A 12,232-nucleotide genomic window follows, 5' to 3' on the forward strand; every position below is an offset into this window, starting at 1 on the left:
ATTGCTGCTTAGTTAGGATCTTTTTAGGGGAAGCAATCTGTGGTGAGAATTTGATGATGTTTTCTAGCTGTAGTAAGAGCTGTGACAGGAAAGTTCTCCACAGATATATTTTGCTTTTGGCAACAGGGATTTGTTGACCTAAATTTTAGCAGGAGATTAAGAAAAAAAGCTAATTACGTTTTGTACGCATTAGTCCTCAATTCCACAGATACCAGTAAAGCAATATAATGAACTCTAGCGTTGCAGTCCTGGAAAGTGTGAATTAAGTGTGGATGAGGGATTACTTCTGCAATGTAAAGTCACTTTTCACATGTTGTGTCATGGTTTGCAAATGATGTAATTTGACTTATTTTGAGTGCTTCTAACGCTTGCCATTGAGGAGGCATTTTTCTGTAATTTTAATTTAATGGTTTAATCTGCATTGCTTTATTTAATTTTGTGTATCCGTATAATATAAGGTCACCAAAGAACATATGCATGTATGCTGTCAGTGAGTTGCGTAAATCCTGAAACTCATCACATTGAAAGCTAGGTACTGTTGTGGCCAAAAGGGCATATTTTGCTGCTTTCAGCCTTTGAGCTTCCATTAATTCCTCCTTCTTTCCATGCAAAGAATGAGCACGTGTCGATGGTGTACACCCAGTGGTCCCGACGCCACTGAGTTCCTGAAGAGCTATGCTTCTAAACGGTTGTCCCCGGAAGATCTTGAAGGATCCAATGAAGATCTCTGTTACTGCTTGGAGTGTGTGCTTGAATACCACAAAGCCAAGGAAAAACTGCCAGGGTTACATGAGGTAATTAAGAGATTTGGCTCCAACCAGAGAGGGAGGACTTGGACTGCAAGTTTCATTCAAACGAGGTTTCTGTGGTCCAGCCTCAGTGTAGGGGGAAGTTTTGTGCAGGGGTTGTGTTTATCGGTGTTGGGGAATAGGTCATGTGGTTTTTAACTGTTCTGCTTTTTATATATTATGTTGCAAAAAGCTAAAGCCAGAACACCATCTTGTTTTGCATATATTTAAATTAGCAAGAACTAAAGCAGTTGTGGAAAGTTGCTGACTAGACGTTATAGTTTGTACTTTATTCATGCTATGGTGGTTTGCCATCTGAAAAAAAGAACACCTGCCAGGCTGTGTCAGTGAGAGTAGGTAATGGTCTGTAGTGAAACACACATACAAACATACTGTTTGTGGTGGCTCCTCCCTGAAAAGTCCTGCTTTGGCTCCTCCCCAGAAGGCCTCGCTTTGGCTGGTCTTCAGAAAAGTCCCGATCCTAGGAGACTTTCCTAGGTATAGCTGGCCACTTCTTCTGATGTAGGCTGGCCCCCTGCATCAGAATGAGTGTGCATTTTTGGTAGTATAAAAGCCTGAGCCTCATGCGATGCGGGGAGGCAGAACCTCATAGCACCTAGGTCAACATTGCCTGCATGGGGACGCCCGCTAAGGTTGAGTCTGTCACCTCACACTGCGATGATGTTTCTTGGAGCTGGTTTCCTGATCATCATTACGTGGTCTTTGGGGTTGGTAAGATAACCAAACATCAGAAATATCCTTTACTGTATCTTTTATTATCTCTATATTTTCCCTTTATTAGTAAACTAGCTGAGATTTTTCTATTGTGTTTTGTTTCTCTCAGCCTGGAATCCCTGAACTCTGGAACACAGACTAACAGCTCACCCTCTTCAGTGTGTTTTTGTTCCTCAGGCATCTATTCCACTTCCGTTTCTTCCTCCCTTTGTTAGCTTTCACTTTTCATTCATAGTTTTCTGCTGTGCTTCAGTTTAAGATCTGATCTAATCTTGTGCAATTAAAACCAGTCAAAGTTTAAAAATTGTTATCTTAAGCCTTTTGTAATTCTTCCTCACTAGTATCTCAGTTTTACATTTTGGAAAGCTTGTTTTCACATAGATATGTGTAAAATGAGTATTTGTAGCCAGTTGTTCACAATACAAATGTCTAAAAGGTTGCTCTTTAAATTAGATTTCTCTGCAGGTCAATCTCATCTGAGTATAGATTGGAAATACGTGGAGTCATTGGACTGCTGAAAGTTCTATTAGCTGTAGGAAATAACCTTGGTTTCTAATTGAAGCTGAGAGAAATTTACTTTAGATGAGTAATGTTAAGTGAGTCGAATCTGCTGCAAATGCTTAGCAAGTCAGTCAGTCTGTTTGCATTCTTTACATTAACTTCATTCACCAATACATCACAAAATATGTGAGAAGGCAGGATTTAGAAAATGCTTTTTCCATCTTCCCACATATGACTGTTTTCTGTATTGTGTACTTCTTTATATTGGCCAGTGAAGCAAAGTTTTGTGACTAATCTCTGGCCTGAAATAACAACTGAGATCGTTGATGCATATTTGACAAAAATATAAACCCACCATACTTCATAATCCCAGCTCTGAAGTGAGAGTTTTGTGATTCGCACAATCTGAATTCTACCTCAAGACTTCATCATTTTACACCATGCTTGGAAAGAAACTTTTTAAATGAAATTTTAAGTTTTGAAAGTCTAGTTAAGGTTTCTGCATGTGATAATAAATGTCCTTAAGTGCTTTCTTCACATATGCACTTTGGGTAATTGTTTTTCCCTTCTGAATAGGTCTTGTGGGAGTTGGAAACCTCCCGTCTTGTTGCCCACATTGAGAAATCCATGCAAGAAGAAGCTGGTGAAGATGATGAGTTGTTTGTGGTTGATGAGAATGGACAGACACAGCTATCTGGTTACGTGGGCCCGGACTTTGAGAATAACCTGCGAGTGCCCCTTCTAGAAGTACTGAAATATCCATATCTGCTGCTGCATGAGAGAGTCAGTATGTATCTTACCATGGACAGTTGGAGGGGAATGGTATTATTTCTACTGAAGGAGGTGAAAATAACAAGTAGTAGTTAAACTTAAGTTCTAGTGTGTACGTGTGTGTATATGTATTTTGTATTTATTTTGTCGCTTGGGTTTCTTTGCGAGCATGTAAGTCTTTTATCCTTGTAGGTGAGCTGTGTGTAGAAGTGCTGTATAGAATGGAAAGAAGTCACAGCTCCTTTCAGGTCTTTGAGAAATATCCAGGAATTTATCTCTTTTTGGTACACCCAAATGAAGTGGTAAGTTCCTTCTTTTCCACTAAAATTTAGTTTTAAATGGCATCAGGATAGATTGTTATTTTTAATGGCAAGAGCATGAAAATAGTAGCATTCAGAATTTTAAGTGTTTGATTTCTGTATTTCACAATATATAGAAAAATGAGATTTCAGTAGGAATATAGTTTTTCTTGCTGAAGAAAGTGTTCTAGAATCACTTCGCTGTTTGCGTTTAGTCAGTGGAAGTTACAGATGTTCAGCTGGCTTATTTAAACACCAGTATGGAGTTCAGAATTTCACGTCCTAAGAAACAGTAAGAGATTTAATAGTATTTTACTCTACACTAGCTCAAACTCTGAAGTTTTCTCAGTAGGTCAGAGAATAATTCCACCAAGGTAAGAGTGGACAAGTGTCCTGCGCTGACAGCACAATTTAACACCTGTTGTTACAGTATACAATTATCTAATTGGGAAAACAATGTTTAGGTAATATAAGCAAGTACAAAACCAGATGCTGCTTTTTTGTCACATAAATCCCAGAGAGTTTTGTTTCATAGACTCACGGAGTAGGTTGGAAGGGACCTCAAGGATCTCCTAGTCCCACCTTTCTTGGCAAAGCATGACCTAGAGTAGAATGGCAGAATCTTAAAAGTGTACAACACTGGGGAATCCACTGCTTCCTGGGGAGATTATTCCAGTGGCTGATTGTTCTCATTGTGAAAGTTTTTCCTCTTGTGTTCAGTTGGAATCTCTCCGGGAATTGTGGCCATTACCCCATATCTTTCCCGTGCAACTTCTTGTAAAAAGGGAGTCTTTGTCTTCTCCGTAGCCACCTTTTAAATAAGGTCTCCCCTGAGCTACCTTTTCTCTAGGCTGAACAAACCCAGCTCTCAGCCTTTCCCTCATACAGCTGCCCACTCTTGCAGTTATGAGACCTTCCTTTAGTAAAAACACACTTTTGTCCTGTTTGTAGTAGCAATGTTTCCTAGTCTTACAGCATTGTGATTTTATTTGTTCTTTTTTCTTAATATAAAACTTTTTTGTTTCAATCCTTAGATTCGTCGATGGGCCATTCTAACAGCAAGGAATTTAGGCAAGGTTGACAGAGATGATTACTATGACTTACAGGAAGTGCTGACTTGCTTGTTCAAAGTTATTGAGTTGGGGCTTTTTGAGAGTCAGGATATTTACAGATCTTTAGTGGTTGAAAAAGGCAAACTCATCCTTCTGCCATCTCACTTATATGATACTGCCAACTACAAAAACTATTGGCTAGGTGAGTATGATCTGGAATGAATTTGTACATGTAGTCTCTCGTAAACATTTGCTTCAAGTCAGAGCTCTCCTGTTTCATAGGTGCTGTTTATTTTGGGGCACGTCAAATGGGAAAATTGAATGTTGCACAACAGTAGTGTGTTTCGTGTTGCTGCTGATCTCTTTGGTCAGGTGTTACACTGATAATGGTGTTGGAACCATCCTTGATTTGGTGAAAATTAGAACAAACATCTGCAAATGTGTGGTCAAATTGCATCTTTCTTTTTTCTTTTAGGGATTTGTATGTTGCTTACAGTGCTGGAAGAACAAGCTTTGGATTCCTTGTTACTGGGTCCAGACAAACAAAATGACTTCATGCAGTCTATACTTCACACCATGGAGAAAGAAGCTGCTGGTAATTAATTTTTATACTGAGATTAAGGCAGTTCATAGCCTATTTTTCATCTTTATCAAACTTCCTTATTGAAGTTCTTAGTGAATTCTTAGTAGTGTATCTCAGGTGATTTCAGCTGAGGCTTATTTATCTTCTGGAAGATGGTCAGTATTGTGTAATACTTGAGCAATACTGACAAACATTGAAAAATTACATTTAAACTCTTAAATAGAAAAGGAATGGCAGTGCCTTGCATACGGCTGCCTTAGAGGTTTTGAGAGGACAATCTGTAACTTCTACCATATTGTTTGCATTTAATGTACAGGTTGTATGGGAATGTGCATTTCACTGTGGTATGGTTTGACTTTTCAGTCCTAAAATGCAGAAACACCTTCTGAATTACTGCAACTTACCTAATACTTGACTCTTCCACCCATTTGTTTGAGGGAACCCCTTTTGCAGCTGGGAATTTAGGCTAGCAGCCCTTGGGCCATTCTTGTAGGCCACGTGCCATGGCATAGCCTGGGAATGGTACATGAGCTCAAGATCAGGGCTGTGTCTCAAATTACTAGGTCTTTATGAGCTTAATATATTTATTGAGGGTATGATGTTACCTTGTATGAAGGGGAAAGAATATACTTGAAGGAAAGCCAATTGCTTCTAGCTTGAATTTGAAGTATAAATTGTCATAGCTGTGTAAGTTGCACCCACTTCTTAGAACGCCACTGCAAAAATCAGTGTGGGAGAATTGGATTCATTGAGGTAGGAAATGTTAGTTACTGTTACCAAGTTACTGCATAAGAAAGCAGTGTCTTGCCTGTACAGATAAGTGAGGTTGATGTTTTTAATCCTTTTTCCAGGTTAAAGAGTATAGTTACAACTCGCTAGAATGCGTATCTTTATATTAGTATTTAAGAAAAATCAATGAAAAACAACTGCTTTCAACTTCAGCTTAGTCTAAAGATGTTCGGGCCTCTTGCATTTCAACTCTCCCCAATGTTACTGTTATGTTTCAGATGAGTCTACTGACCCCTTCTGGCCAGCGCTGCATTGTTTCATGGTTATTTTGGATCAGCTCGGATCTAAAGTATGGGGTCAGCTTATTGATCCAGTCCAAGCCTTTCAAACCATTATCAACAGTGTGAGCTACAACAGTGAGATAAAAAATATACGCAGTAGCTTTAAGAGGTCAGTTTTATTCGGAGACTAGATCAGTTTTATGATTTAAATACCAGGTGGTGTAGTAACTTTGGTCTTGATTTTCTTGTCAGTGCTGCTTTAATTTGTGTTGGGGGAGGGAGATGACAAATAAACAAAACATATTGGCAACTAAAAGCAATGAAAAGATAAGTAGGTCCCATAAAATTGTAAGGTTCTTAAAAAATACATACTTATTTCTTTCTGACTGTTAAAATGTCTGTTATGCTGCTCAGGTTTTTTTCCTGAATCAGGAAGGCTGCTAACTGTTGAATGCTTACTGCTATAACCAACTGGCACATAAGTTTAATGGAGATTGCCATGCCTGACACTCTTTGTAAAGCTGTGGGGATTCCTGAATTTTCAATGCATTACATAGTTTTAGATTTGATTGTAGTTCCAGATGACAACTGATTTGAGTTTACTTTCAGCTCGTGTTAAGCTTTAACTGTTTCTCAAGATTCGATTTACTTAATGGTACTGTATAGTTTTAAAACTTTTATTCTTTTTCTAAATGTATTCCTTTCAGGGAAGGTAATAAAGTGAGAATCATGGAACAGTTCTTCAGTAGCTTGGATAATAACATAGTGAGCTGCTGAAAGGAAACACATTAAAACTTATAGGAGGCACCAGATAATCTTTTGAAAGGTTTTGTCTTCATATACTTATATCCTAAGATAAAATGGATTTTTTTAATTTCTGAGGGACAATATTGTCAGTATTAAGCAAAAAGTTAATGAGGTGAAGTGTATTTTTGGCACAGAAGTAGCTGATTAGCACAGTGCTAGGAAGCCTGGAAATAACTTCTGTGGGAGCAGAATTTTGTTGCTTAAACTTGAGCTCCATCTTTTGGCACACCGTCCCTTGTAAGGGTATTTATAAGAATCCAGGTCCAAAGACTTCAGGAACACTTATTTTGGAAAACTGAAATTGTGCCTAATTTTAAAAACCTGGTGTAAAATAGGCTAACCGTACCAATCATTTACTTTGTGTGGTTAAGTTTGAATCAATTTTGAGTGACAGTGTTTTAAATGTTCAGTATTTTTTATCCATGCACAGTTTATAATCTTACAGATAGCTGCAGATATAGATACCTGGAATGTTATACATAAGAGGAAGGCATATTTAAGGAGATTTTCCTCAGTTAAACAAGCTATTTGAGTGTTGTGTTCAGATAGTTATATACAAAGTTGAGGAGTGCGTAGCCATCAGTGAACTGTGTTTATGCACAGAAAATTCAAAGAAAATGGAGTTCTTCTGGGTGCTTGTTCTAGACAGTCAAATCTGTGGTTTAGTAGAAAGCTTTTTCCTGAGGCAGCCACTTCTCCTGCCTCTTATCAGCAGGGTAGAACAAGCTCTGCAATTTTAAATAAGATGTGTTTTCACAGGTACAAATTCTAATAGTCACCTGGTCAGTATCTGAAAAATGGAATCAGTGTCTTGGTCAGTTGGCTTTCTTATAGTGTAAGTTAGTTGTGTGGAGTCTGTAACTGTTTCTGTTTCGTTTCAGGACAAAAACTGAACCGGAGTCAGACTACGATGATGACATGGTTACTTGCAGTCAGATTGTGTATAGTTATAACACAGAAAAGCCTCAAAAGGTATTAAACCAATATTTTATTTCCCTGTTCTTTGAACTCTGATCACAGAATGAAACTGTCAGTTTAAACCATCTATAAAATACATGAGGGGAAGTTACTCAGTTTCTACTAGGGATGTAAAGAAAAAATACTAAATGATGTATGTCACTATTGTGTGCCTTAAATAATAGCCAGTCTGATCACTTCTTGCTCAGTTGGTACATTCAGAATAAATATTTATGAATGTGTTCTCTTGATGTTGATGCATTGTATTTAAGAAATGTCTTTGAAGGCTTTAAATGTGTATTTGATTATCTGAGGTTAAATTATGTCAGCATAATATCTTTTGGAAAGTTCACAATGATTTTTAAAGGAAATGCTACTTCACACTTATTTCGTAGGTTGCATTTCAGGAAATGAGTTACTTATACACGTGTGCGTTTGATTATTTTTTGCATTTTTAAAATTTAGTTTTTGGCTTGCGTTAGGATATAAGAGATGTTACCATTTAATGAACATATATTTGAAAGAAAATAACTTTTATGGCTAGAAGAAAAACACCTGGGAGATGAAACTCTGCAGATGTATATGATGAGGATGATTTGTGGTGAAATTATTTTTCAGGATACTGGATGGAAGACTGCCATTTGTCCAGACTACTGCCCCAACATGTATGAAGATATGCAAGCACTGGCTAACATGCTTCAGTCTGCTATTGGTAGAGATACACGTATCCATCAAAGCACATTTTTGTGGTTCATCCCTTTTGTTCAGTCGCTTATGGATTTAAAAGACTTGGGTGTAGCATATATAGTAGAGGTAATTCACTACCTCTGCTCAGAAATCAAAGGTATTCTCAATGAAAGAATCCAGCAATGTGACAAAGTCTCTGAATTTTTTCTCCTGATCTTGGTCTCCATCATTGAACTACACAGAAAGAAGAAGTGCCTGCATTTGTTATGGATTAGCTCCCAGGAATGGGTGGAAGCAGTAGTGAAATGTACTAAGCTTCCAGCTATTGCATTTACACAGTGCACTGAAAAACTACCTGGACAATGTGTGAGAGGTTCATCGACAGTATCTTTACAAGCTTCTAACTCTGTGCAGCATGCCTGTGTGCAATTGATACGCAGCCTTCTTAGAGAAGGCTATCAAATTGGGCAGCATGCACTTTGCAAGCAATACCTAGACAAACTCAATCTTCTTCTACGAGGAAATCTATCTTTAGGTTGGCAGCTGAACACCCAAGAAACTCAGGAATTACAAGTGTGTTTAAGGCAAGTTATAAGAGGTATAAAGAACAGAGCATTGGATGCCTCTGTGGCTGCAGGAAACGATGCAAACTCTACAACTTTACCTGCTGTTTCTGTAAGGCAAGAGAAGAGTGCCCACGGTGGTGGATGCGAGATGAGTGTATACAGCAGAGATGACCGTTCACTGTGTGGTGTCTCATCAAAGGAAGGGAGAGATTGCTCTAGCTTCTTTAGAAGTGAACCTGGTATGCAGGAGAATGAAGATGATGGGATTATGCGTTCAGGGTTCAGTGGCACCTTACTGAAAAAAGTATTGACTGGACTAAAATCAAGTTCATTGTTGAAATCTGAGATTAAGAAAGCACCTGACATGCAAGCTTCAGACTCGAAACAGCTTGATTTAAATGACTTGGCTAAATATAACTGTGAAGATCAATTTTCAAAGTCCTGTTTTACGGATAAAACTTCAGCAAATGGTCGTGTTCCGTCTAGCTCTGAAAACAAGAACAATATATCCAGCCCTGCTTCTTGCATCAGGCCACTGTCAGTGAAGTGTGGATCAAGTGACAGGTTGTTAGAATTTTCAAAGTATTTCAAGAGAGAAAACAATTCAGTGGGGAAGAAAGAGGAGGGTTTTATGAAGACGGTTTCTGAAGATAATACTTTAACAGACTCCCAGGTTGATAGAGAACTCAGTAAATTATCTTTAGTTGCTTATGCCAAAGGTGTCAATTTTCCTTTTGATTCAAGCCAAGAGAGTTCACTAGATGATAATGTGTGTGATATTAAAAGGAAAGTGAAAGGTGTGGTAAGATCTTCCAGTGATGGTCAGCGTACCACCGCTCCCTGTGGTTCAGATTGCCTTAACAATAAAGTCATTATAATTTCAGACTCTTCGGATGAAGAAATCTCTGTGGCTGACAAGAAAGAAACAAAAAAAAATGAAAATGAAACAGAGCAGCCTTCAACTTCTAGCTGCGCTTCTGGTAGTGATATCAAAACCGAATCAAAGGTATCAAGCTCTCTCTTGTCACTGGAAGACTGTGAGTCTCAGTACTTTGAATTTGAAACAGAGCTTGATGTCTTTTCGGTTTGGCAAGATACTCAAGACTACAGCATGGAAGTAACTCAAGAGTATAAACAAGGTCACGTTTCAACATCAGTTGGGAGTAGTGATTCAGATGAATCACTGGATGATCACACAAATGAATGGGGTTATGATATGGATTACGTAAATGATGATAACATGGAAGAAGCAAACTTGACAGGAAAGACAGAAAATCTTTCTCATCAGACAGAAGCTGATAATACAAAAGTAGTAACTGATTCAACGTTGCAAGAATCTGCTGGTGAGGAAAATGCAAAAGATCAACTGGAGAATTCTGCAGGCAAAGGCACAGTCGAAGACTTCACCCTGCACTCAAAATTGACTGAACCAAGAGTATCTACATCTAAGATCTCATTAGCTTCAAAACTGGCCCTTAAGAAAAATAGTGCAAGCCCACAGAAGAGTATAGCAAACTCTAAGGCAGCAAGAACTGTTCAAAAAAGCCCTAAAAAACCTGTCCTTAAATCAGCACAAAACAAAAAACTACTTCAAAGTACATCAAAAACTTCCCATCCTGGCAGTTCAATGCCTGCTGTGGTTCCTCCAAGGAAAGTTCGGCAGTGTCCGGCGCCAGCATCAACTGTAGAAAAACTTGGTCTGAAGAAGGCGCCTCGCAGAGCATTTGAGTTATCCCAGCGCTCTTTAGAGAGTCTGGCTCAACTGCGCAGCTATGGTAAAGCTGCAGGGAGAATTGGGGTTGCGCAGAAACAGAAGATTAAACTAATTGCTCCTCAGAGTTTGTCTGTAAAACATAATAAAAAATTGCTGGCCTGCCAAGACCTTCAGTATTTAAGGCAGACAAGGCCCAAAAGAAGGGTCGGAGTGGGAAATCCTTCAGGAAGTTCTGGGAGTAGAAACAAAAAAGCTAGCAAACTGGATGCAAAACTTATGAAACAAAAGCCTGGAAGGTTTGAAGTGGCGTCTGTTGAAAAGCAGGGAGAGAGAAAAAGGGTGTGTACTGGTTTTTCCTCTGCGGGTGAGAGAGAATTTGAAAGCCTTTTTGTGGAGGAGGAGCCTGGTGTCTCTGAAATGCCTAGTTTTTCAGACAGTAACATAAAATCAGAGGATAGTGGTACAATGGTTCCTCCTGTACCTGTGTATTCAAGTCCCTCTTCCTCTGCATTGGTTGGAGATGGTAAAAATGAACCTTCAGGAAATGATTGCATTGTCCAGCCTGAGTGTGAGAAGACAAAAGAAAATGGCTGTAAATCAAATGAAAATAGTGATGATGATGATCTGTTTTTAACTCAGTTAGATCCAGTGGATATGGAATTATGTTCTGAGGAGGAAAGTGTTCAAGGTACCACTACAGCTAGTAAAAACCCAGAGGGAATGGATACTCCTGAAAGCCTTCAGCAGAGTGAATCCTTGACTATAGTGAAATGCAAGTACAAAGACTGTAATGAAAAAGTAGAAAAACCAGGAGAGTACTGTAGTAAGCATTCAGCTACCAGCTCAGAAGCAGATCACTTGTTTGCTAAGCCTTCTCTCCTGCCACCTAAACCAAGAAAGCCTTCCACTACCAAAATTTTCAGCTCAGCAAGTTCTTCACGGAATGCAGCCTTCAGCAAGGATCTCGAAGATGTTAAAAAGCTACCACCAGCTTCAAAAACCAAAGTGAATGCAGCAAAATCAGTGGTGGTCAGGCCTCCAAATGCAAAGTCTATACCGATAAGAAATCAGACGTGCAAGTCTCCAAGTTTCATTAATGTACCTCAATCCAATATTCCTAATAATGTTCTTCAGTCACAAAATAGACAGAATGACAATGCTTCAAACATTTCCAGGAGGCCTGTCCGAGAAGCATGTTCTTCACCTTTTTATGTTAAGCAGCATGATTACAGTATTTTTATTACTGAAGTCCTAAGGTGGACTTACGAAATGTTTGTAAACTCCAGCCTCTTTGGACCTCCAAGTAATCTGACACAGTCTTTAGCAGCTGCTGTTCCTGTCCACTTTCAAGGATACAATGACTATTTCAATACTTTTTTCCCTTTGATGATGCTAAATGCCTTTGAAACAGTAAGTAGCTGTCTGCCTCTTGGTTTGTTTTCATCATCCCTAGTAGATTTTACCAAGAGATTAAAAATTGTTATATGCCTTATATTTGCCTTCTGAAAATGTTCAGATACAGGTCTGAATGCAGGAATGATGAGGGGGAAATACCACGAGAGTTAAGCTAAAGATGGGGACTGTCAGTGTTACCTCAGTACCACTATTTTATTGGGTGTGCATCCACAATAGCATGCAAAAGGAGGGGAAAGGGAAGTGGTTCCTGTTTCTTTATAGCACATAAAGCTTAACATGGAAATCTTCTAATGACAGTTTAAAAAGATTTAATGTTTTGATTCATATTGAGAGCTTATGTGAGAGG

General features: G+C 38.7%; 1 protein-coding gene across 2 annotated transcripts in view; it reads left to right on the forward strand.

Annotated features, from left to right (window-relative positions):
* Positions 1–12,232, forward strand: part of SETX (senataxin) — a 28,501-nt gene that overhangs the window by 882 nt on the left and 15,387 nt on the right. For both annotated transcript variants that reach the window (XM_065695439.1, XM_065695438.1), the window contains exons 3-10: positions 614–794; positions 2,601–2,811; positions 2,988–3,097; positions 4,129–4,348; positions 4,622–4,741; positions 5,737–5,908; positions 7,428–7,518; positions 8,122–11,880. In XM_065695439.1, coding sequence (XP_065551511.1) covers positions 615–794; positions 2,601–2,811; positions 2,988–3,097; positions 4,129–4,348; positions 4,622–4,741; positions 5,737–5,908; positions 7,428–7,518; positions 8,122–11,880 — 4,863 coding nt within the window. In that variant the 5' untranslated portion in view covers position 614. The remainder of the gene's footprint in view (positions 1–613; positions 795–2,600; positions 2,812–2,987; positions 3,098–4,128; positions 4,349–4,621; positions 4,742–5,736; positions 5,909–7,427; positions 7,519–8,121; positions 11,881–12,232) is intronic.

The sequence above is a fragment of the Lathamus discolor genome, chromosome 15 (assembly GCF_037157495.1).
Source record: "Lathamus discolor isolate bLatDis1 chromosome 15, bLatDis1.hap1, whole genome shotgun sequence".
Taxonomy (NCBI): domain Eukaryota; kingdom Metazoa; phylum Chordata; class Aves; order Psittaciformes; family Psittacidae; genus Lathamus; species Lathamus discolor.